A 25,556-nucleotide genomic window follows, 5' to 3' on the forward strand; every position below is an offset into this window, starting at 1 on the left:
TTCAGACCCCGGGGATGGATAATGATTCCTGGAGGCAGCACCATCTAGTAGTACCACAATGCACCTGGGCCCAGTGGACAAGACCCAGCATGGAACAGAAGAATGAACTTGTTACCCAAATGCGAATGGGATGGACTTTCCTATGCTGCATCCGAATGGGAGACCAAGCGCACACTGGACTGCACAGCCATGCTACAGGTAGGAGTAGCACATTCTGGGCTGGAACCAGCAGAACACGACTCGGCTCTAGGGGAGACCACAGAGCTCTCCCCAAAGAAATTGTGTAAATTAACCTATTTGATACCAATAAAATCTGAGAAGAAATGACTCGCAGGGTAGGATGAAATGGAGACTGGCAAGAGGGTGGGGCTTAAATGCCTCATGAAAACTTTTTTTTTAATCTATTTTTATTGGTTTCATAACGAACAGTACACCCCAACATGGTGCATAAACTATTCAAACCCCAACAGCCCGCTTCTTCTCTTCCCTACCCCCCCCCCCCCCCCCCCAACGCGGTCCACTAGTCCACAACTGTTTCTTCTTTTCTGGAATCAGGGGAGCTGTCCGTGTCCAGTTCTTCGGGTCCCAAGCCCGTCACTGATGCGATTAGGTGCTGCCATGCCATAAATAATTCTGTTTCCTCTTCACCACCTCTACATGCTGCTTCCCTCCAGACCACCGTTTCGGCCTCATCCCACTGCAGAAGTTCCCACCACCAGATATCGACCTTGGGTCTCTTCTGCATTTTCCAACCCATAGCTATTCTTCTTTTTGCTAAAATATAGGCCAGGTCTTTGAGTTTACACACATTCTTGTGTTTGCGTGGCCTTGGGAAACCCCCCCACCATGCATGCCCACAAGGAGTCTACTAGCTCAATCCCCTTGGATGCTAGACGATCTGCTATTTCCCTCCAATACCTCGCTATTTCGAGGCAGGCCCAGAACATGCGTACCATCCCAACGTTTTCTGCCCTGCATTTTGGGCATCGCTGTATAGCCGCATTTGTGAACCTAGAAATTCTCTCGGGGGTCATATACGCTCTATGGGTAATGTACAATTTGATCTGCTGTAATCGGGCATATCTCGATACCTTTTTGTGGTACCCTTGTACCCTTTCCCATAGCCCATCACTTATTGTTTCCCCACTTTCTTCTTCCCAGTCCCATCTCGTCTGGATCACCTCCTTACCCACTTTGGCCATCAGTATTTCATAGATTCCAGAGACTTTGTGCCCCCCCTCTGATACCGTTTGGAACATTTCTATAGCCTCATCTGGCTGCTGGGTCAGTTCTACTTCTGACCACGTCTTTTTTAGCAACCCCATCAGCCTTACATACGTGATATATTGCCCGGTGTGTAGACCAGTGCCCTTACTTAAGCCATCAAATTCTTTTCTGCCATCTCCCTGCCAGACATCCCCTACTGTTACCTCCACCGGCTCCCAGTACTCCCTAATGGCGCGTCTCAATTGTTCGTCTATCCCCTTTAGTGTCACCAAAGGGACCTGAGAGGAGAATGGCTTCCAGTTCCCCAGCATTATGCAGGTCCTATGCCAGATCTTCCTGCCTAGGGTCAGTAGTGCCGCTCTGCTGCTCTTCAAAGGTTCAGTTACCCACATCCATTCGTTTAGGAAATATGATGTACATTCAAACCTCAATAGTCTGGACTCCGGAGTGGTGTCTTCGGAGAGCCATCTAGCTACATATTGTAATTGACCTGCTAAATATTACACCTCAAAATTGGGTAGTTTAATCCCGGCCCGGTAATGTGGGTTCTGTAATTTCCATAGGGCTACCCGGTTTCTAGTATTATGCCAAATTAATTCTCTGCACATTTTGTGGATTTTATTGAAGAAGCGTTTTGGAATCAGGAACGAGACGTTTGCAAAGTTGTGTAGCAATTTAGGCAGCACCACCATCTTAAGCAACACCGACCTGCCCATCATGGTTGGGGGCAGCCTCGCCCAAAAAGTCATACTGCGTGGAATCCCCTCTACTACTTGCTCTGTGTTATTCCTATGTTCGTTCACTGCTTTATGGTACACATTTATCCCCAGGTATCAAAGTATCTACTGCCCATGTAACCTGTAACACTGGCAACTTGTCTTGGGGTATCCCTATGTATCTCCCTAGTGGGAATATCGGAGACTTCTTAGGGTTAACTGTTATACCCGATATTAGTGCATATCGATCCAGGACCTCTAGTATATATTGCAGAGTTTCCTCCGGGTAGCTTAAATACAACAGCATGTCATCAGCATACAGTGACATCAGGTGCTGCCCGCCTTTTGTGGTGATTCCCACCTCCCCATATTGGTGTCTGAGATATGCCGCCAGGGTTTCTAGTGCCAAGATAAATGGCATCGGGGACCAAGGGCAGCCTTATCTGGTGCCCCTGCCCAGCATCCATCTTTCTGATATCAACGACCCCGTCCGGACTCTGGCAATCGGCGCACTATACAATAGTTTCACCCATTTCAGATACACCCGACCCATTCCAAACTTCTTTAGGACTGCTAATAACCAGGGCCATTTAACGGAGTCGAAGGCCTTCACTGCATCCAGCAAGACTATTGCTATTTCTTTAGGGCTTCCCTCGATCTGGTCTATAACGTGGTGTAATCCCCTGAGGTTGTCAGAAATGCACCGCCAGAGACATATCCTGTCTGGTCATGATGTATCAGGTCACTGATCACTGGTTTCAATCTGTTCGCCATCACCGCAGTGAGGATCTTATTGTCCTGCTTAAACATTGACAGCGGCCTGTATGATCCGCAATCGATGTCCTTCTTGCCTGGCGTGAGGAGCAGGACGATAACCGCTTCTCAAGTCTCCGGCAGCCTACTCTGTTCAAACGCCTCATTCAACATGTTCAACATTGGCGTGAGTAGGTCTGCTATGTATGTCTTATAAAATTTCTCGGGAGGCCATCTGCACCCGGCGCCTTGTTAGTGGGTGTCGGGGAGAATTCTCTTCTACGGCTAATTTCCCTTACCTATAGAGTCCCCCAGCAGCTTTGCTGGATTTGAGGGGTTTATTTTTTTCTCCTGCTAAGAGTGGGAAAAAAGTGTCTCACTCTTACACAGATTGCTAGTGTGTGTTTTAGGCTATGTTGTGTGCTTATGGTCTATGGGGTTTTTCTCACCCTTATAGGATTCATCTTTTTAATTGTGTGGTACACAGCACCCTCCGTGCCATACCACAGGGATGTCGTAGCGACCCCCAAACATAGACTCCATAGCCTGGGACTAACTACTGTCTCCCAGGGCATGTAAAGTCCCCATTGACTTTACTAGTCAATCCTTATGAACAAAACCAGTACAACCCATCTTAATATGGAAGTACTGGAAAGGGTTCATAGTTTTTCCCCAGGGAGAATAGGAGGAGGGTGTTGAGAGTAGAAGGGTGAGGCAATGTGGGTCTGAAAGAGAAGTGAGATGCAGTAGGGTAGTGGATAGTAGATGCAAGGAGAGTGTTGGGAGGAGTATATTCAGAGGTAGCTGATAAGATCAGAGGGAGCTGGAGGGTGGAGATAGGAGGAGGAGAGCTAGATTAGACCAGGAGACTGTGTTGAAAGACAGAGGAGTGCAGAGAAGAGAGAACGGATCAGGGGGAGGAGAGTGAGAAAAGGGTAGAGGGGAAAGGTCCACCATGGCAATAGGACCTTCCTACTAGGTCACCTAGAATTTCCTGAGGGAGTTGGTAGACAAGACGGTGACCTTTAGGCTGCCCTATAGTAGTGCTAGCCAAGACTGTAAGGATCACTTGGCTTTCGGGAATCTGTACTGCTATAATATGGCCTCCAAGTAATTTAAATTAGCCGTTATTGAGGCCAAAAAAACTGTTGGATACCGGAATCCACAACGCTCCGTAAAAGTCTAAAGAACTCTTCAAGGTCTTAAAAGAACTTTAGCCCAATTAAAGATGTAGCATGGTGCTCATCAATTCAAGAAGCCTTGTTGGGGAAGTTAGGGTCATACAGAACATTGAGGAGAGGAAAGAAACACTGGGACGATTAGAGCTTGTGTCCAACAGTAACACAGAAGCATCCAGAGCACCAGTTCAATTTCCGACCTGTAACTGAAGCTGAATTGTTGGTCATAATTAGTAAACTGGAACCAACAAATTGTAAAGTGGACACGTGCACCGCAAGTACTATCAAAGCATGCACTCCCGCTTTGATGGGGATTTTATCTAAATCAGTTAATGCTTCCTTTGAGGAAAGTCATGTCCAGTCACGTCCTTGATGAAATTAAGTGCCTGGACCACTGTTTAAAAAAAAAAAAAAAAGGTGTCCCTTGGAGCAGACTAATTATAGGCCGCCAATACTTCCTTTTTTATAAAAAGTTAGATTGCGTGGCATACACATAGATTTTAGACCATCTTAACAATCATAATGTTTTAAATAAAAGGCAGTCTGGTTTTAGGCACAGATACGGAACAGAATCTGCGCTGCTGGATTTGAGACTTCTACAGATAATGGACAAGGGACAAACCGCTCTTCTTATGTTGCTGGACTCAGCTGCTTTCAACCTGGATGGTTCATCTATTAGTAATCACCAGGTTGAAAGAAGTTGCAGCATTTTCTGATGAAGCTACAGCATGGATATGGTCATTCTTCCGCAACAGACTTTACAGGAGGTCCAGAGGCAGTACCGGCACTCCTGCAGTTTGGGGTTCCCCAAGGGGCATGTCTTTCGCCCTCCCTAAACTATTTTTACTGTCTCTCTTATTAATTTGCTGGAAGAGATATGCATTGGGTTCACAAACTATGCTGAGGACACACAATTTGTCATCTCGTTATGTGTCAAGTAGGAGGATGATGTTAAAAATGTTTGATGTGTATGATCTAATTCTGGTCTGCATGGTCAAATAGCCTTGCATTGAATAAAGAAAAAACTGGATTGATGGTTGTGGGAACGGCAAATATAGTTCTAAAGTTAGGAGCAGAATACAGGGTATTCCAGGCTGTGAGACGGAGACAAAAAAGAAAAACACCTTTGGGGATTCATCTAGACCAAAATTTGAACATGAATACTCAAGTGAACAGCTTGGTCCCTACATCTGTGTATTATATTAAGCTGTTAGCCCAAATACGTCCTTACATCTCCAAGGATAATTGTGAGACAGTGGCGAGAGCGATTATTGGGTCAAAAATTGATTATTGCAGTAGCCTTTTAGTAGGTTATTAGTAAGTCGGAGTGTGCTAGATTACAAGTGATGCAGAATAGCTCTGTCAGGTGCATAGCTGGTCTGGGATGGAGAGACCATGTATCCAAGACAAGACGTGAACTTCATTCGTTTCCAATCGAGGCCAGGATCGATTTTAGTCTACTTGTAATTACCCATAAATGCCTAGTTTGCGTGCGTCCAGTGTGCCTGACTGAGGCACTGCTGAATAAATCTAACGCAAGAACTCTCAGATCCAATAACACTAATCTGTTGAAGGAGCCTACATGTACTCTTACACACAGGTTAATAAGTGTGCCGCCTTTGCTGCAGCTTCTAAAGCCTGGACTGCTATTCCGCCAGACTTGAAAACGGAAGTGTTCAGGAAGAAATTGAAGACTCTGCTTTTTAGATAGGACTTTACGTTTCACTCATCGTTTTTCTGTCCGGTTGGAATATGGACTTCTCTTCTGGATCGCCTTTGGTTTTGTTGTCTGTTGCCAGTATGCCTCTGGGCCACTTGGTGCCCTTCATACATTAATAAAGTAAAATGTATGCTTTAAGGACTACTGATTCCCATGCTCTCTCATTAACCAAGTCCTTAGAATCATTGGGCTTCTCCCAAAGCATCTCGGAACGCACAAACAACTAAGGCCGGACCTTAGGTTGGCTTGCTGATCATAACTGTAACATCAAGATTTTATCTAACCTGCCTTGCCCGTGGTCAGACCACAATGTGATTTCCTTTTCTACCCTGGTGAATAGCTAATTGATACAGACCGCTTCAACGCTACAAGCCTCCCTCACAAGAAAAGCCTGTAACATTCCGCCTGACACTATTCTTTCGCTACTGAAGCCACTCGCCTTGTCCCATGCCCGATCCCAGCATCCCACAGAACTGGTAGATCTATACAACTATTCGTTTCTGCAAGCCATTGACAAAGGTGCTCTGCTGAGTGAAAGTAAACCTAAGCCACGTGCCCATGCAAACACATGGTTCACCACTAGTCTCAAATTAATCGGCTCTTTGAAGCGGGCCGTGGAAACACCCTGGAGAAAGGACCCCCACAATCACCAACAAAGCACACGTCACCTTCATATCCAAATTCTACAAACAAGCCATATGCCAAGCTAAACAAGTCATACAATGAACGGATCGTTAATGCACAATCGAGCTCCAGAGAGCTTTTCGCCATATTGCGTGAACTAGTCTCCAACGGCCCCTCCAACCAACTGCCTCAAAGATAGTATCTGGTGCACTAACATCCAAAATGCACTCTTGGACAAAATACCCTCTCGAATCCCAAATCCTAGCAACAACAAAAAAAACTTCATGAGCACCAAAACATCTCCACCTCTCACCCCTGGGCATCCAGACTCTCTTGACCAGCTGTTTGATTTCGCCCAGGTTTCAGACCTCGAAGTCGCTAAAATCATCAGTGGCTTGAAACCTTCCAGATGTCGGGGTGAAATCTGCCCAGCCTCTGTCATCAAAGGCTGTGCCACTGATCTAGCCCTGTTCATTACTTTAATCAACTCCTCCTTCAACACCAGCACAGTGCCCACTACCCTAAAAGATGTGTTAGTTCTCGCCCTCTTAATAAATAAAAAAACTCTTGATGTACCCCCACCAACTATCGGCCCATCACGACGGTCCCCTTCCTGCTCAAAATCCTGGACCGGGCACCCTATCTGCAGATCTAAAAACAGCTAGAACATAACCTTTTTGGCTTGCGGAAATCAGGATTCCACCCAGGTCACGGGACTGAATCGGCTCTCCTTGATCTAAAGATACAAATGAATGAACAAAAAGATAAGGGCAAACTTGCCATCCTGCTCCTCCTACTTGACCTCTCAACGGCCTTTGATCTGGTGGATCACAAGATAATTTGCAATCACTTGGCATCAGCAGCCCATTCATTTTTCTCCTAAAGCAATAACGTGGATAGAATATTTCTTGTCCAACAGAACTGAGTTTTCTCACCATTAGCCTCGGCACTACCCGCCCCAGTCTCTTGTGGCGTCCCCCAAGGATCCTGCATCTCACTGATGCTATACAACATTTCCACGAAGCCTCTTTTTTGACCTACTTGGGTATCCCCTAGACCAATTATCAGAGGATGCACAAAACCTCATTCCCATCGCTGGCAACTACAATACAGATACAAGCTCCCTGAACTCAATCTACCAAAAGTATCCAGACCTGGATGGCTGCGCACTCGTTGTGCCTCAACAATGATAAAAGTGAGTTACTACTCAAAGGATCCCACATCCTCCTAAACAAACTAGACCAGTCCTACGCTCCTTTCACCATAGATGGCAACTCTATCCCAGTCTCCAAAGAAGTAAAAACTTTCGGAGTATACTTGGATGCTTCCCTCAGACAAACTAGACAAGTGAATGCGATAGCTTCCTCCTGCCTACAACACTAAACTGATTAATGCAAGTAGGCATTTCTATCTACTGACAGTTGCCTCACGCTAGTGAGAGCACCTCATTCTGTCAAGACTAGACTACTGTAAAGCCCTCTTTGCTGGTAGTTCTTCAAGCAACCTAAAAAAACCTGCAAGTAATTCAAAATAATGCAGAGAGCAGCATTGAATATCCTGGAAAAAAAACACATCCCTGCCACAAGAAGAAAGGTTCACTGGCTTCCCATTAGCAAGCAAATTCACTTCAAACCCCTCACGCTAGCACACAAATGCCTGGAAAACACGCCCCCTAAATACCTTGTCAATAAAACCATAAAAAATCAATCTAACAGAACAAGAGCTTTGCAAGCTAACCTGCTCGAAACACCTAAATTTAAACAGCAAAAAGCTGGTGGACGCAGTTTCCCTCAAGTCTCAGCAAAATGGTGGAATGCCCTACCCCCTCAGCTTGGGGCTGAAACCTCCCTCTGCTCCTTCTGCAAAAATCTAAAAACCTGGCTTTTCTCACAAGATGTATAACATCTTTGCATCTGTCCTACCCGCAACACTGATACTACAACATGAAATTGTACTTGTACTTGCACTATGCTCTACATTACTGCACTTCCTGTAACCAGGGACCTTATTTAATTCTTTATTACATTTATATAGCGCACCTAGCCCTTAGGCATCTGGGCGCTTGACTTAAGAATATGGTTACATATGCATTGCTTGATTGTACGTGAGTTACATTGTGCGTGAGTTACATAGTTGTACATTGCGGTATTGTAAACAGACATCAGGTGCTTGCTATTAAATTGCAAAGTTAAACAGTAGCAAAAGCCTATAAGCATCAAGCAACAGTTTGCTATAAATTGAGCAGGCAAGATCATTCGCCTATGGATTCCAAGGTAGTTACAGTACAGTTGCACAGGTGACATACAAAGGCGTAGGCGTGGTTGGAGTGTGGCTAGGTTGCACTGGGTCCTGAGGTGGAGGTGGTCTTGGTATTTAGTACTTTTTACTTCTTAACTGAACCAATCTAGCAGTGTGCTAGTATTAAACACATACTCGCATGTATTTGTTTTACTTAGATTCTTTTATTGTTGGATTACAAAACATACCACACATCAAGTTCAATTTCATGTATTGATCTCAAAGTTCCATACTTCATTGGTTACTCTCAGGGTACCATAGATCCGTAATAAAACTTACCTTTTTTCCCCCGGTCCCTCTTTTTAAATGATCAATTGTGTCTTCATTGATTTAATCTCATTTGTTTGATTTTATTTCAATATCTGTAGTTCTAGTGCCACCCTTCAATTTAATCTTCATTGGATTGCCTCATTTACTTTTTTGTGCTCACAGTTGGTTTAGTTTCCTCTTAATGCCTTGAGTTCTAGTACTACCCATCAATTATATTTTCATTGGTAGGTTTTTTTTCTTTGGTTGTTTATCCTTGGTATCATCCATCAGTTGTGTTTTCATTGATGGGTTTTTCGCTCAGGTTTTAATACCACCCATCCACTGTATTCTTATTGATTTGTCTCGGTGGTTGTTATCCTCCGTTTCTTCTCAAGAACCTTCCTCTTTGCCTCCGCTTCCTCTCCCTCTCTCCCCTGCTAAAATCACTGAACCTGCACTGAATCTGCAACTGGGCCACTCACCGATCTCGGTCCTTGGCCCAGCCACTCTTCCCTGCACTGCCTACCTGCACTACGGGACTGTCTCTGTATCCTACAGCCCCTTCTCCCGGCACTTACCTTGCACTTGCCACCAGCTGGCCCTATTATTTATCTTGTATTCTACTAACCATCTACTGCACTTTCCCCTCTCCCCTTGCACTTTTCCCAGTCCCCCTACCCTTGCACTTGCGCGATCTGAATGACACCTGGCCTAGTAGGATCGTTGTCTGTTCTCCCCGCCTCCCCCCTGCCTCGTCGTGCCTTGAAACACTACTGTATAGGCACGTTACAAATGCCATATCATCATGTCCTCTCAACTAGTGTTTCTCCATGGATATGTCTTCATGGTTCCTCAGGAGAGAAACTTTCTCAATTGTTTTTTTATAGATTCTTATGGTTTCCTTCAATCTGCTTTGTACTGTGGCTCTGATCAATTTGTTTCTCCATGTGGTCAAGTAGTTTCCTATTCTTCATGTGTTCCAGGATGCGATTGTCCTCTGCGTCCTTCCCGCACAGATCAGATCCTGACTTTACCGGACTTCTTTTGGTATTTAGTACTTAGTACTCGTTAACAGGAGCTGCGCTGATTCCTGGTGTCCTGTTTAAAAAGCCAGGTTTTCAGTTTTTTTCTAAAGGACCATAGGGATGGGTCCGTCCTGTGTTCAGGCGGCATGGCATTCCAATAGTTTGTTGCGAGAACAGGGACCCTGGAGCCACCCGCTTTCTGTCTTTTGAATCTTTGAGTTCAGTTGCCCTAAGTAGGCTGAGCGGGGAGGTCTAGCTGTTTGCGTTTTTGAGATCAGGTTGGATAGACGGCACGGAGCAGTGTTACCTAGGCATTAATGGGGGAGGGACAGTACTTTGGATTTAATACGCTCTCTGACCGGTAACCAGTGGATGTTTCTTCTGGCATCAGAGATGTGGTCTGACTTCAGAATATTGAGGGCCGCTCTGATGGTGTTGTTTTGAATAATTTGGCACTTCTTGATGTTTTTAGTAGAGGTACCAGCAAAGATGGCATTGCAGTAGTCTATCCTTGAGGATTAGTGCTCTGACTAACGTGATGCGATTTTTTTTAACCGTGAGGTAGGGTCTACATGCCGTGATGAGTTTCGTGGTGTACGAGGAGGCCGAGGAGATGGCATTCACTTGCCGGGAGAGGGTAAGCGAGGAGTCAAGGTACACCCCTAGTGTCTTCACTTCTTTGGAGACTTTGATGTCAAATGTTTGGTAGGAAGGTGGGAGGTTCTTAAGTTTTGCTGGGCTACTAACGATCAAGATCTTGTTGTTAAGACACAGTTCGATTTTGGCCATCCAGGTTTCAATTGTGAGGTTGATCACATTGAGAGCTTTGGAGTCTGTGTCCTAGTCTCCTGTGATTGCTAGGAGTATTTCGGTGTCATCAGCATAGTTTGTGTATGTGACACCCAAGTAATCTAGTTTATCAAAAAGTGGTTTGGTGAATGCGTTGTACATAGTAGGGCTTACTCGTGATCCCTGTGGAATTCTGCATAAGACTGGAGTAGGGTGTGCAGCTGTTGAGGCAGAGAAGACTCGCATTGATCGATTAGAAAGGAACGATTCAATCCAATTTATGGCGTTGTTGAAGTGGGTGTCACTGGCTAGGTGGTGGCAAAGGATCTTGTCATTTACTAGATCAAATGCAGCCTGAAAGGTCCAATTAGAGTAAGATGGCTAGATCACCTCTGTCTCTTATTAGGTCCATTTGGGTTTTAGGATCAACTAGTCCTGTTTCTGTGCCATGGCCTGGGCGGAATCCTGATTGGCGGAGGCCAAGAAGGTTATGTCATTCAATATAGTTTTGGATTTGTACATGGGCCACTCTAGAATTTTTAGAAGGAATGGCAGTGTTGTAATCGGCCTGTAGTTGGTAGGCACGTTTGGGTCTAGTGAGGTTTTTTTTTAAAATAATGGGAGCACCCAAGCTTCCTTCAGGTTATCCGGTACTCGATTGGATGCAAAAGTGTTATTAATCAAAGCAGTGATAAATGGTGCCAGATTGTCTGCGCAGTCTTTGATTAGTTTTGCTGGACAGATGTCTGACATCTCGAGGGTTTGAGGCCTTTAATGATTTTGACTGTCTCCTCAATAGTAATGGGTGAGAATTCAAATTTGGGGAAGGGTTTTGGAGGTTTTTGTTCTAGCATGGGTTGAGTTGTGGTGTTGAGTTTATTTTTTTGGTTGATCTTAAGTTGGAGAGAGGATATTTTATCCATGAGTGCCTTTTGTATGTTTTTGCACCAGGCTTGGTCTTTGATGCAGTGGATTGGGGTCTGTGAAGGAGATTCTAGTTCCCATCGGACTGAGATATGCTCTTTGGTGCCAGAGTTGGCATTTTCAATACAGGAGTTGTAGGCATTGCTTTTTGCTAGAAAGGTGGCTTCTCTGTATTCCGAGGCTAAGGATGCAAATTGTAGTTTATTATTGTCCGAGGGTGTTTTTTCCAATTGCTTTCTGCATTTCATTTTTTGTTGCGCAAGTCTTTCAATTCTGATGTGTACCACTGGTTGATACAAGGTTTGGGTTTAGCTTTACGGGTGGCCAAGGGTGCCACTTTGATGGCTGCCTCCAGGGTTTGGTTGTAGGTGGTAACCAGAGAAGATGGGTCGACGGTGTTGGCTGTATAAGTAGTGAGTGGTAACAGTAGCGGTAGTATGTTATCAGGAGTGATTGCAAAGGTTACGGGTTTGAGTTGCAGGTGCAACCAAGGGCGCAGTGCAGATTTGGGTCTGTGTTAATAGAGAATAGGATAGTATTGTGGTCAGACCATGTGGATGGGTTGTTATTGGTGATCAGCGTAGGACAATTATGGTCCACAAGCCAATTAAGGGTGCAACCTTTCATGTGTGTTCGAACGGAGGATCGCAGGATGAAGCCTTGAGTTTCTATGGTATGGGCCAGAGTGGTTGCATGGGAGTCAGAACTGTCATTGAACCCCAGATTGAAGTCGCCCAAGATGAGGACTTTGGATGTTGGTTTTAGGTTAGTGGCAAGTAGAGTGGCAATGTCCTTGTCAAAGGAGGAGATGGGGCCCGGAGGCCTATATATATAAAATGGAGAGTTGGGGAAGTTGTGGTCGAGGTGGTGATTCTGGCAGACACTGATTCTGCTGATAAGGCTGCGTTAGGAATTTCATGTAAATCGAGTCAGTTTTGAATATGAAGGGTGGCGCCTCCTTTTGCCTTAGTTCTGTCTTTCCTAATGATGGAATAGCCATCTGGGAGGGCAAGTGCTAGTCAAGGGCCGGCTGCAGGGTGCAGCCACGTTTCCGTTATGGCGATGAAGTCCAGGTTTTTGGTGGAGATGAGGTCTGAGATATCCAGGGTGTATGCTGTGAAGGATCTATTGTTGATCAGGGCACCCTCAATGGGAGCAGTGGTACTGTTTGTCTTTGAGATTTGTTGTAGTCTGTGCTCTGAGGGATAGCTGATTTGTCTTGTGTTGGCTCCTCTGGTCGGTTGCCGTGAAGGGGGCCGGGAGGGAGAGTATTAATAGCTGTGGCATGAAATTGGGTGTTGTATAAGTTGGTGGCTACGAGTTTGTTTTGAGGTTTGAGTTGGAGTTTAGTCCTGTACCCGAGTCTTTTGTTTTAGTGGAATATTAGGGCGGTTGGAGCCTAATGTGGTGTTCTGCTGTTTGGTCTTAGTAAGGCAGGCAAGAAGGTTAGCGGTCAGATTAGGGCATTTTGTGGTGATGATGTTAGGGCTGAGACTAGCGCAGGTGTTACATTGTTGCAGTTGTGGGAGGAACGAGGAGGGCGGATAGTATGCCGGTTGGGAAGTATTTTGGCCATACTCAGTGTGACTCATGTTTTAGCCATGCCCAAGTGGGTAGTATATAACATTTTAGCTAATGCAATGAACTAGTCACGGTTAACGAGAATTAGCAGTGGTGAGGTTGTGAATGGCTTATTTAATTTTATTTAAATTCACGTGGGGCAGTCTAGCTGTGGCCAGGTTGACTAAGCATAAGTGACGGGCAGGATGCGGCACAGCTACTATGCGCAGAAATGCTAAGATAGAGCAGGTAATCTGGCTTGGGTCTAGCAAGATGCGGCACAGTTTATGCCTACGCGTTTGGCACGTTGTCCAAACAAATGAATAAAAGTACAGTATAAGCCCTTGTTGAATGGGGAGCCTAGTCTAGAAAGGGGGAAGCCACCTTAAAGGATAAAGGAACGGTTATAGGGACCACCCCTATTCTTGGAGCCCCAATTGTCCTGTTTTGATTATGTTTTTATAGTGTGAAAAAAACTTTCCTTTATTCTTGTGACCGATGGAGAACATTGTCACAATACATACACACATTCATCTCTTCTACGTCTGGGATTTAGTCTATGAATGCTACATACTGCCGCCTTGAAAACATGGCGGTTTTAGGATTCTATTTCAAGGTGGTAACTTAAAATTGGTTAGTGCTTGATGATTTGGGAGTAGCGTTCCCACCAGGCCTTTATCTGGATCCGGCATTTCCTGTGATCTAATAATGCCATGGTGGATAGTCTTGATTTTCCCCACCAAGGCACTTTCAGGAGGCCACATGCATTAACTCTTAAGCCCACAGTCTACACCCACACTGCCATGGTGATCCCCTGTCCGTGCATATTGTGAACACTCCATGGAACCCTAATGTGTATTATTTTATAGTCCGGTTGCAGTTTGTCATGTCTCCTATACCCCTCTCCCCCCAAACTAATTTTCTTTTACCATCCACCTCCACGTTACTGTGTAATTTCTGATGCAAATAATGTTCAGGATGGTTAGCAAATAATTACAAATTGTAATATCAGTAAAATCACTGTAATGCAACAGCCACATAAAAGGCATGACCACTCTTTCGAAGAAAACGATAGCTTTTTTGCAGCATATTGTGTAGTCAAATGGTTGATAATTTAACGTGCATATATGTATTGTGCGTATGCCTAGAATGCCTAGGTGTGCATAGAAGCACTCTCCTCCACCCTCCGATAACCAGTGCTCCTCCTTAATATTCCATTGGATAATATCACCTCCTACTCGCCAAAGGGTTGGTAGTCCGTTTTATTCTCGATACTACCTCCCTACGGTCTGTAATGTGGTGTTTTTGCCTGGGTGTGCTAGTTCTTGAAAATGCCAAATCGGTGTTGTATAAACATGTTACTTTGTCATTGGTGATGTAGATGATTTAATAACAGTGCAATTATTATTTCTTTAAAGAACTGGATTTGGCTCTACGTGGCCCAATGGCAGATCTGTTTGCGCGTTAGCTTGGTTGCACTAAAGTTTTGCATTAAGCTGTAAAAGACAAATGTGTAACATCAAGATGTTGTCTGTCTTACAAAATATAAATCGATATTTTTTTCTTAGGGAAATACTAAATGGAATTGTAGTCACAGATGAAAATGACAATAAATTGGGATATTCAAAGGTAAGTGTTTTGTTACTCGTCGCTATGCATGATTAGTTGATGTCCACGGTGGGTCCCCAGGGCATTGAACCTTTATCCCTACTGGGGAGGCTCTAAAATACTTATGATCCGATTTAGAGCTTATGTCCAAGCTTCATAATGTAAGTGCAAGTACAAGAAAGATTTGTAGTCTATTCTAGATTCATGTCTCTCAGTTACAGAATATATTTATTTGATGAGAAATAAAGTCTTGCCACTATATATATATATATATATATATATATATATATATATATATATATATATATATATATTTCTGATGTTTGTTAATCTGCTGAGAATCGCATGCTGTGCATAGTCCGACATCCAGTGGTCACTGCAGAGTATTGCATTTTGTTTTTCATAGTCGAAAAAGGGAGGTCGACAAGGCGTGTCTGTAACACTATCCCTATAGTGACGTGTGGTGTACCCACAATCCCTCACGCGTCGAGGTCCCTCAGATAATTTTTTTTCAGCCAGATACTGGTCGCCTTTACGCGGAGCTCCTCGAGAGACATTGCAAATTAATTTACTCGACCTTTGGTCGTTATTTAGTAATATCTATTTACATACGATCCCTCCCTCGACGTAGCTGCAAAGCCATTTCTCCGCCGAGTAAGAACTTCGACGGCGGGGACGAGATGGAGGAGATCCTTCGGCGCTGCCGAACACGTGGCCTGGCCTCGCCGGCCAAAAGACAGTAAGGAGAGTGGGGTCGTGGGACATTTCTTGTTTCTCTCTGAGAAAGCCTTTCCTTTTCCCCTCCTTTTCCCTCGCGGTTATCACAGTGAAATATTTCTTCAGCTATGGAGAGGACACCCTTTAGAGGACACCCTTTAGGTTTTGCCCGTGTTGCAAGGGCAAGTTTACCTGGAAAGACCAGCATAAACGGTGTAACCGTTGCTTGCCCCTCGACCACAAGGAAGACGGCTGCGCGGCTTGTCAGCTTCTTAAGCCTAAGACTTTAAAGGACCGCAGGGTCAAAAGGTGGGCGGCCTATGCCATGTCGAGGTCCGATTCCTCATCCGCCGCCGCAGAAAGTGACAAGGAATGTGATCACCCGACATCCGTTTTGGAAGTCGTAGACCTCTCTAAGGAGCGCTCGCGCTCCTCGTCATCTGTTCCCGGCCCCGACAAGCTCGGCTCATGCCCTGCTTATGGGGATGAACACCCCGGCGACACTGACCCACACAAAAAACACTCCCATAAACACAACCCACGGCTTTTTTTCGTCAAAGACGAAGAAACCATCAGCGCCAACGGAGACGCAGGTTCCACCTGCGTCGTCCTCAGACCGTAAGAGTTTTAAGCCCCCCTCGCAACCGCAGACGCAACCAGCGACTGGGCTTCACCCAGATAAGGGCGCTACCCCCAAACCGCCAGACAAAGCGCTCCGTCAGAGAGCGCCCGTCGCCGTAGAACGCGCAACGCCCGTAACGTCAATACCAGAGCCCTCCACAGACAGATTAGCTGTCGAGAGCCTGGCGAGGATAGTTTCCGCCGATAGCCAGAAGCGGACCGCGAAAGATACGCCGAATATCGCTCAGAAGGCTAGAGAAACTCCGAAAAGAAGGCAGGAACTGCCCCCTTCATATAAAGGGACTACTGGCATACCAGAAGGCTTTTCAGAGGGCGACGGAGACCTTTCTTCGACGTTATGGGAGAGGTCAAAGCGTTTTCAGGCCAAAACCCCTATTTTTTTTTTTTTTCCCCCCAGACCGCTCGGGGGGTAGCGCATGAGACCCTGGAGAGACTCCAGTTCTGTATGGAGAAGATGGAGAGGTTTATGGGTTTATGGAGACTCAAAACCTACCACCACCCAAGCGGGCAAGAGAGGGACCTCAAATGGACCCCAGGGCTAAATTCCCTAGGCTGTTTAATCCCTCCCAAGTGGTTGTAGATTTATGACCTCACTGAAGAAGACCCCCACTTTCAAGAGGAGGACGAATTTTTAGGCAACGAAAAGGAACAAAACCTAGAGGAGGAGGGTTTTGAAGAAAATCCAGATATAGGTGGGAGGGCTTCGGAGAAGACCCAGAGGAAGGTGCTTCACAGTTCTGGCAGTCCCCATCAGCGTTTTCGGATCCTGATGCACTAAACCTGTCCCCTCCGGAGGTCTCACCTAATAGGAACACGTCACCTATAGACGATCAACATACATTTAATGCACTACTACGCAAGGCAGCAGCGTATTTCGAAATAGACACTGGGGGGATTTCTCCTGACATTGACTTTGTGGAGAAGGTAATCAAGGAGAAACCCCCTGTCAGCCAAACCATTCCCCTCCTCGCCTCAGTAAGGAGACAAATTATCCCTTCGCTATCTACACCCGCGTTGGTCAGAGGGGTCAACCCGAGGATAGAAAAACTATTCAGTCCCTCTCCTTCAGACCCGTTGTACGTCAGGGGCCACTCTGTACCAGACTCCCTAGTGGTGACAAATACAAGGAAAAGAGCAGGGGTCCCGCGGTCTACCAGCGAAACACCACCAGATAAAGAGGGTAAAAAAATGGTATGCCTTGGGGAAAAGGATCACAGCCTCCGCTGCTTTTTCCGCAAGGATTGCAAACGACGACTCCTTGCTAACAAGTTAAGCAGATGCACAATGGAGCAAGCTACATAAGGACGCAGAGGAGGTACCAGAACTCCTACGTACACGCCTTCTGGCCACGATTACTGAAGGGACCCTAGTCAACCAAAGCATCGTGAAAAACACTCTGGATGCTGCAGAAATGTCTGGCTGTTCCCTAGTCCAAGGAATACTCATCAAACGCCATGTCTGGCTGTGTAATTCGGGGTTTAAACCTGAAACGCAAGCAACTCTAATCAACAAGCCTATAGAAGATGCCAAACTCTTTGAGAAGGCGGTTGATGAGGCACTAGAAACGGCAAAGATAGAGTTTGACACCTTCAAAACCCTAGACCAGATTTCTAGGTCTCCTAACAAGCGTGGCTATGGCAATGGGCACTTTTTTCGAGGCCAATGCCAGCGGCAAAATCAGCAGCAGCAATACTCTGCAATGAACTGGTCTTCTAACCAAGGCACCAGTGGGCAATACAACCAGAGAGGACAATGCCGTGGCAAAGGGAGAGGTCGGGGTTCCACCCCTAGAGGTTCCCAAGCCACCAACACCAAATGACTCGAAGATTCGGGTTCCCTCCCATGCATCGCCGGTCGGGGGCTGGTTAACATCCTTGGCATGATGCCTACCCCCGGGCATCCGGATCGAGTCCATCAGCCCCGGGAGCAGGCACCCAGATACTCATTAAAACCCCAACAGCCCCGGCTGGGGGCTGTTTGCATTCAGTCCTGGTGCCATAGGCGCCAGGCTCATAGACTTTACTTACCTTATGCAGACCATGCTGCAAATGAGTCCAAGCCAACGTGAAGCCTGGATGGGACTTTTTTATTACAGGGACTATTTTTTACTCCGGTGTGGTTCTGGGGATCTTCTTACCTGGGACTACTTTGCAGGCTATTTAAACCACGCCCGAACAGCAGCTCATGCTTTGTGGTGTTCTGCAACCAGCAGTGTAACGCTCACCGTGTCTGCAAGTCAGCATCCAGTCTTCTGCCACGCCCGCCTCAAATCCCGAGCTCCTAGACAAAAGGAAAAGAAAGGAAAGAGGTTAGATCACGGACATTTGATTCTTTACCTGATTCCGGACCCAGCACATCTCCGAGCCTGGAAAGGACATTATTTCAGCACGCGTCGCTTTGCCAGCCGCAGCGCCGTGTTATACTCACCAGTCCACCGCATCTTTCAACTCGGCGCTGCCTCCATCATTTTCTTCGTCGAAACCCAGCACCTGGGGGGGGAAACAAAAGGAATAACAAGGTGAGCCGAGAAAACCGACAGACCATCTCTTTGCCACCATAGGCTTACCTGCTTTACCACCGGAGGTAATAGCCTTTAATTCGCTGCATCTTTCTATGCCGCACCTATAAAGGGAGAGAACAGCAAGTTAAACTCATGCAACTTTTACCGGACAGTGTTTGGTAATACAGACTCTTACCTGAACGCCATCAGCTGCCTCCAGGCAATATTCTTTTGGACCCAGCTGCAACCTAACGACAGAATGGAACAAGAGTGAACATCGGACATATTGAACTCTTTGAACTTTAGACACTGAAGTCAATATTCCTCCGGAACTCCTCCAGTACCTCAAACCAGTGAAGTAACTGGTATCTACGCGCCCCTGCAAGCCATGCAGGATGGAGAGCTCATCATTTAAAAACATAAGGTGAGGTTACCAAGAGGGGATATCGGAGGTGATTAGTGAGGAGAACGAGAAAAGTTGGGGAGGGGGGTCATCACTAAAGTCCACGAGTGGCTAAATCCCTTTCTCCACTTGCAGGAGAATATTTCTACGAGTCCAGCAGACAAGATTAGACGGGCCAGTCCAGACTGTCATCTCTTCAATACGCATCACGTTGGTGGAGACCGCAGCTGTCCGGGTCCGATCGACGCCCCTGTGGGAACCAGGTGAGCGTAACAATCCTTTCTTCCAGCATGGGGGGAGGGTAACTTCAGACCGCTGGGTACTATCAACCATAGCCCGCGGATACTGTATAGAATTCAACAGTTCCCCAACGTACAGACCCCCAAGGGGATGACGCATGACACCAGAACACCTCGCCATCCTTCTACAAGAAGTGGACCAGCTACTGGAAAAAGGAGCTATAGAGGTTGTGCCTCTATCTCAGGTAACGGAAGGTATATATTCAGTGTACTTCCTTGTACCCAAAAAGTACTGAACCATGCGCCCTGTATTGGATCTGCGCCCAGCGAACAAATTTGTCAAACCTCAAAAGTTTCGCATGGTGACCTTACAGGAAGTGATACCCCTGCTATCACAAGGAGATTACATGACAATACTGGACATGAAAGATGCATACTTTCATATTTTAATGTTGCCAGCGCACAGAAAATACCTCAGGTTCATGATAGAGGGCAAACACTACCAGTTCAGAGTGCTACCCTTTGGGATAGCATCTGCACCGAGGGTATTCACAAAAGTACTGGCAGTGGCAGCGGCCCACCTGCGCAGGTTGTCCATCCCAGTATACCCTTACCTCGATGATTGGCTCATAACGGGATTCTTATGAAACATGCTTCTCAAATACCCAAAAGACTGTAGACCTTTTGTTCCAACTGGGCTTCTCCATCAACGAGAAGAAGTCCAGCCTAGACCCCAGCCAAGTCAAACAATTTCTAGGGGGTCTAATTCGAACAAAGGACGGCCTCATCTTCCCCTCCAACGAGAGGGTCCAAAACATGCTGTTTCAGATCCCTCAATATGTAGCAGGTCGAGAGGTGACGGTACGCAAAGCAATGCGCTTGCTAGGAATGATGGCGTCATGTATTTATTTGGTACCCCACTCGCGCATGCGCCCAATGCAAGAGTGGCTCAACAGCCAGTGGTGTCAGGCCAGCGGACAATGGGACGATCTAGTGGTGGTCTCGCAGGCCTTGGTTCTCTCGCTACGGTGGTGGTCGAAGGAAAACCTGGTAATGGGAAAACCATTCGCCACCCCCGCAGTGGAAGCCACTCTAACCACAGACGCATCTCTCACAGGATGGGGGGCTCACCTATCCCATCAGACTGCTCACGGAGTTTGGACTCCGAGCGTAGAATCCAAGCACGTAAACTTACTGGAGCTACTGGCTGTGTTCAAGGCACTAAAAGCCTTCCAGGCACACCTACAAGGGAAGACAGTAATGGTCCTCACGGACAGCACCACAGCCATGTACTACCTCAACAAACAAGGGGGCACTCACTCTCCAGGACTGTCCAAGCTGTCCCAGAACATCTGGAAGTGGGCTCTCAAACACATGTTCCTACTGTCACAACATGTACCAGGGGAACTCAATCTGCTAGCAGACGAACTAAGCAGAGACTTCCCTCTGCCCTCAGAGTACGAATGGCGTTTACACAAAGACATCGTCTTCGACATTTTCACACAATGGGGATTCCCAGAAATGGACCTGTTCGCAACCCTGGAGAACTCACAATGCCAAGATTACGCCTCCAGGTACCCCCTGAACCAATCCAAGGGGAACGGTCTATCGATTCCATGGTCATGTAAATTTGTTTACGCTTTTCCCTCCGACTCCCCTTCTCAACAGGATTGTGCACAAGATGCACCAGGAACAAGTTACCATGATACTAGTGGCCCCTATGTGGGCCCGGCAGCCATGGTTCGCTCACCTGATGGAGATGTCTCTATCTCCTCCAGTGAAACTTCCCTGCCCGTACAACATGCTGTCACAAGACAAGGGCAGGACACTGCATCCATGCCCTCAGACTATGAATTTAGCAGCCTGGCTTCTGAGATCATAGACTTTGGACATTTACAACTCCCGCAGAGATGCATGGACATCCTCAGGGAGGCTAGAAAGCCTAACACTCGTCACTGTTATTCTAGCAAATGGAAGAGATTTGTCATCTGGTGTAGAGGAAGAAACGTCAACCCTGTTGACTGCTCTCCCACACAAATTGTTCTGTACCTGACCCATTTACTGGACTCAGGTCTAGTATTCAATTCTTTTAAAGTCCACCTAGCGGCACTTTCTGCATACACCACTTCCCAACTTAGTGTCATGGTGGAAAGTCCCAGTTATTAAAGCCTTTATGGAGGGGGTAAAGAGAATACACCCTCTGATAGCAAACCCAGCTCCCGGCTGGGACCTAAATGTGGTACTTACCAGGGTCATGGGCTCCCCCTTTGAACCCATGCACAAGGCAACTCTTAAAGACCTAAGACCGCCTTCCTAATAACTATCACCTCCATTAGGAGAGTAAGTGAACTACAGGCTCTTTCTTTTCTAGACCCCTTTGTATCGGTTCACAAAGATAAGGTGGTTCTATGCACACACCCAAGGTTTGCACCGAAATTAATCTCGAAATTCCATGTCAACCAGTCAATAGAATTACCAACGTTCTTTCAAAACCTTTCAAATTTGGGAGAAAAAAGCCTGCATACACTTGATGTGTGCAGAGCTGTCATGTTTTATATGGAAAGAACTAGACCACTGAGAAAGACTAATCAGTTCTTTGTCTCGGTGGCAGCAGGAAGAGAAGGAGATGCAGTCTCAAAGTCCACCATATCTAGATGGATTGTTCAATGCATCACTCTGTTACACTCTTGCTAAGAGAGAACTACCCTTCAAGCCAAGAGCACACTCTACTCGAGGCACTGGGGCATCCATAGCATTCATTGCAAATGTTCCCCTTGAGTCCATTTGCAAAGGGGCAACCTGGAGTTCTGTACACACCTTTACAAAACACTACTGTCTAGATGCCCACTCTAGATCTGATTCCCAGGTGGGACAAGCAGTATTAAGACATCTTTTCTCTACTGTTCCTTCTCACAACCCACCTCCAACTCCGGGTACTGCTCGCTAGTCTATGCACAGCATGTGATTCTAAGCAGATTAACAAACATCACAAGACAATGCATTACTTACCGTAAAAGCATTTCTGATGGTTGTATCTGCTTAGATTCACATGCGCCCACCCTTCCTCCCCGCTTGGATGGAAGGAACATAGACATCTTTTTATATCTCTCTTTTCTGTACTCACTCTCGCCTAGAAGGCTCCCTCAGGGCAGAAGAAATACAAAGGGGGGACCTCGACGCGTGAGGGATTGGGGTACACCGCACGTCACTATAGGGCTAGTGTTACAGACACGCCTTGTCGACGTCCCCTTTTTGACTACGAAAAACAAAATGCAATACTCTGCAGTGACCACTGGATGTCGGACTATGCACAGCATGTGAATCTAAGCAGATACAACCATCAGAAATGCTTTTACAGTAAGTAATGTATTGTCATATATTTGTAAGTACGTAAATTAAAAAATAAGAAATGTAGGAAGTGCCAAGTGTCCAGTGTTGTGGTTAAAAACAATTCACGTAGTGCAAGGGATAAATAAACCCAATCAAAGACGGACATTCGTAAAACCATATATTTTAAAATGTCGACATCCTTGGAAACGCCGGGGGCGTGGCTAACCGCCATGTAGAGAGGACGCATCTCCGGTGAGCTCCGCTCGATGAACACTGATAAGCTGCCCTACGGGACACCGAAGCTTCATCCGAGCCCGCCGGCGCATCACGAGAGACACTGAAGCCTGGGGGAGGCTCCTGGGCCCCCCACACACGAGGGTCGCAGTCCGACAGACCAGAACGCGGCTGCGGGAAAAAACCGCGTAACACGTATCACGAAGCCAAGATGGCGGCCTCCCCTTGCTGAATCCAGAGGGGCCTGCGCTGGCCTGGCGACCCGCGGAGGCGGCGGATCTGCAAAGCGCCTGGAGAGGAGGTGTGTCGGAGAGCGGCCGAGAGGAGCCTCGCCGGGCTTGTGACCTGCCCCGCGGGAAGCGGGCGCAGCGGGGATACTGCCTGCGCCGCTGGGGCGCATCGTTGGCCGGGGTGGCCTGCAGCAGAGACCAGAGGAGCCCGGGGGGCTGGCGCTAGCGGCCCCGTGCCTGGACTGGCCCCGCCGGGGGGCTCATCGGCGCCGCCTGCCCTGCCGGGCCCGCGCCATCGACCGGAGCGAACCCGAAGAGGCCTGCGCTGGCCCGGCGACCCGCGGAGGCGGCAGACCTCCGCGGCGCCTGGAGAGGAGGTGTGTCGGGGGGCGACCGAGGGGAGTCCCGCCGGGCTCGTGACCTGCCCCGCGGGAAGCGGGCACAGCGGAACACGGCCTGCGCTGCTGAAGCGCACCGTTGGCCGGGTCGGCCCGCGGAGGAGACCAGTGGAGCTCGGGGGCCTGACGCCGGCGGCCCCGTGCCTGGACTGGAGCACGGAGCGAACGCCGACTGCCCTGATCCTGAACTTGCCCTGCCAGGAGATCTACTGGGGCCGTCTGCCCTGACGCGCCGGTGGCCCGGGGGCGGAAGCGGAGATGAGCGGGTCGACCGGAGACCAGGGAACTTCCCCCCCCCCTGCTGAGCCTATCTGCCTGGGGACCAGAGTGAGACCGCGGCCTGCTGACTAAAGGAGAGGAGGTCGACTGGGACAGTAATTCCATCCATCTGAGGTGAGCGGAACAGGGGCTCTCCCCGCGCGCCGCAGACCGGACATCTCCCCGCCGCCGGACAATAGAAAAGAAATTCCCACCACATGTGGCGGAGTGCGGCCCCGCGCCAGGCCAATCACCGCACCCCTCCCCGCACAATACTCCTATATTTCAGACGGCGCTCGCATTGAGGCGGTCTGAAAGGGACACGAGGAGATTGGGGGTGCTGGCGGCTGTCCCCCCGCGGAGCACGCCATCCGGGAGCTGGAACGTATCGACCGCCCTTACATACTGGGGCCGGGACCACGCCTGGGGCCACGTCCTGGTGTCGTCGCGAGCCTGAGATCCACGAAACCGCAGGAATGTCGGGAAGGGGAGCTAGGTCCAAGCAGCGACAGACCACCCTGGACGCCTATACAGCCAACGAACCCCCCGGCCCCGGGTGCCCGGACGCGCCGACGGCTGGTGGGGAGACGGGCCCTACTGGAGAGCCAACCGAACCCAGCAACACCCAGCTCCTGGAGGCTATCACATTATTCCAGGCGACAATGGTGAACAAAATTGACGCGGTGGCCATAGATCTGGGCCTCCTGCGCCAGGACGTCCGCTCCCTGGCGGGCAGGACCGAGGCGCTTGAGACCCAGGTACGTGAAAACACTGAAGCGAAAACCCAGCTCCTGCACGAAGTGGATGGCCTGCGGCAGAGGGTCAAGAACCTGGAGGACAGGGCTGAGGAGGCCGAAGGGAGGGCTCGCCGGAATAACATCCGACTGCTTGGCGTACCGGAGGGCATCGAGGGCCCAGACCCCACCAACTACGTAGAGAACCTCCTGCTACAGGAGATCGGAGCAGAGAAGCTATCACAGGGCTTCTCCATCGAAAGGGCACATAGATCCCTCGCTAAGAAACCTCCACCAGGCGGCCCTCCCAGGCCTATGATAGCTAAAGTATTAAACTACAGGGACCGTGAGATCATACTAGCTTTTTCGCGTTCTGGGGGCCAGATCCTGAGGAACTCTGCCAAGATAGCAATCTACCCTGACTATACCTTCCAAGTACAGATGGACAGAGCTCAGTTCATACACACCAAGGCTAGATTGAAGGCTGCCGGAGTGAAATACATGCTTCTGTACCCCTCTCGGCTAAAGGTGATATACAAAATAGAACCCACCTGTTTGACACCCCGGCACTGGCTCGGGACTGGATGGACGAGCAGCAATTACCGGACATTGAAGATAAGAGACGCAAGCCGCGTTGAACCACCCTCCAAGACTGCAGAGGAACGGCTCTCACTCCAAGTGCGCAGCAACATAAATTGAGCCCTTTGAGCAGCTGAATTGATCTTAAATACGCGGAACACCGAAGCAACAGCTCCCTCAACCCCCAGGAGTTTTCTTTTCTCTTCTCTGGGTACAATTACCCGCCCGTAGGGCACCCGAAGACCATGTTTGGTCTCAAGGAGCGGAAACGGGATAGTCATGACGGGGAACCGCCCGTCGGACCAGTTCTATGTTGGGGAAGTTTATCGGGGGGGGAGGGAAACGCAGGGGAGTTATACCCACGTTGGGACCTTTGAACAAGAAATACCGAGACCTCAGAATGACCTCACTACAGATGCATCACTAATAGGACCCCGATTGAGCCAGTGGAGGAACTTTGGGCACAACCACGCTCATGGCTGAAACGATAAAAATAATGACGTGGAACGTCAGAGGCATGAACAGTTATGTAAAACAACGCCGGATCCACACATACCTGCGACGCTGCAAGGTCGGAATCGCTATGCTCCAAGAGACACACCTAACGGAGGAGAAACTGAA

At 47.9% G+C, this 25,556-nt stretch overlaps 1 protein-coding gene across 3 annotated transcripts in view; it reads left to right on the plus strand.

Annotated features, from left to right (window-relative positions):
* Nucleotides 1-25,556, plus strand: part of SFXN2 (sideroflexin 2) — a 327,950-nt gene that overhangs the window by 206,280 nt on the left and 96,114 nt on the right. For all 3 annotated transcript variants that reach the window (XM_069611680.1, XM_069611678.1, XM_069611679.1), the window contains exon 7: nt 14,632-14,692. In XM_069611680.1, coding sequence (XP_069467781.1) covers nt 14,632-14,692 — 61 coding nt within the window. The remainder of the gene's footprint in view (nt 1-14,631; nt 14,693-25,556) is intronic.

This window comes from Ambystoma mexicanum, chromosome 8 (genome assembly GCF_040938575.1).
Source record: "Ambystoma mexicanum isolate Mex_15411 chromosome 8, UKY_AmexF1_1, whole genome shotgun sequence".
Classification (NCBI taxonomy): Eukaryota; Metazoa; Chordata; class Amphibia; order Caudata; family Ambystomatidae; genus Ambystoma; species Ambystoma mexicanum.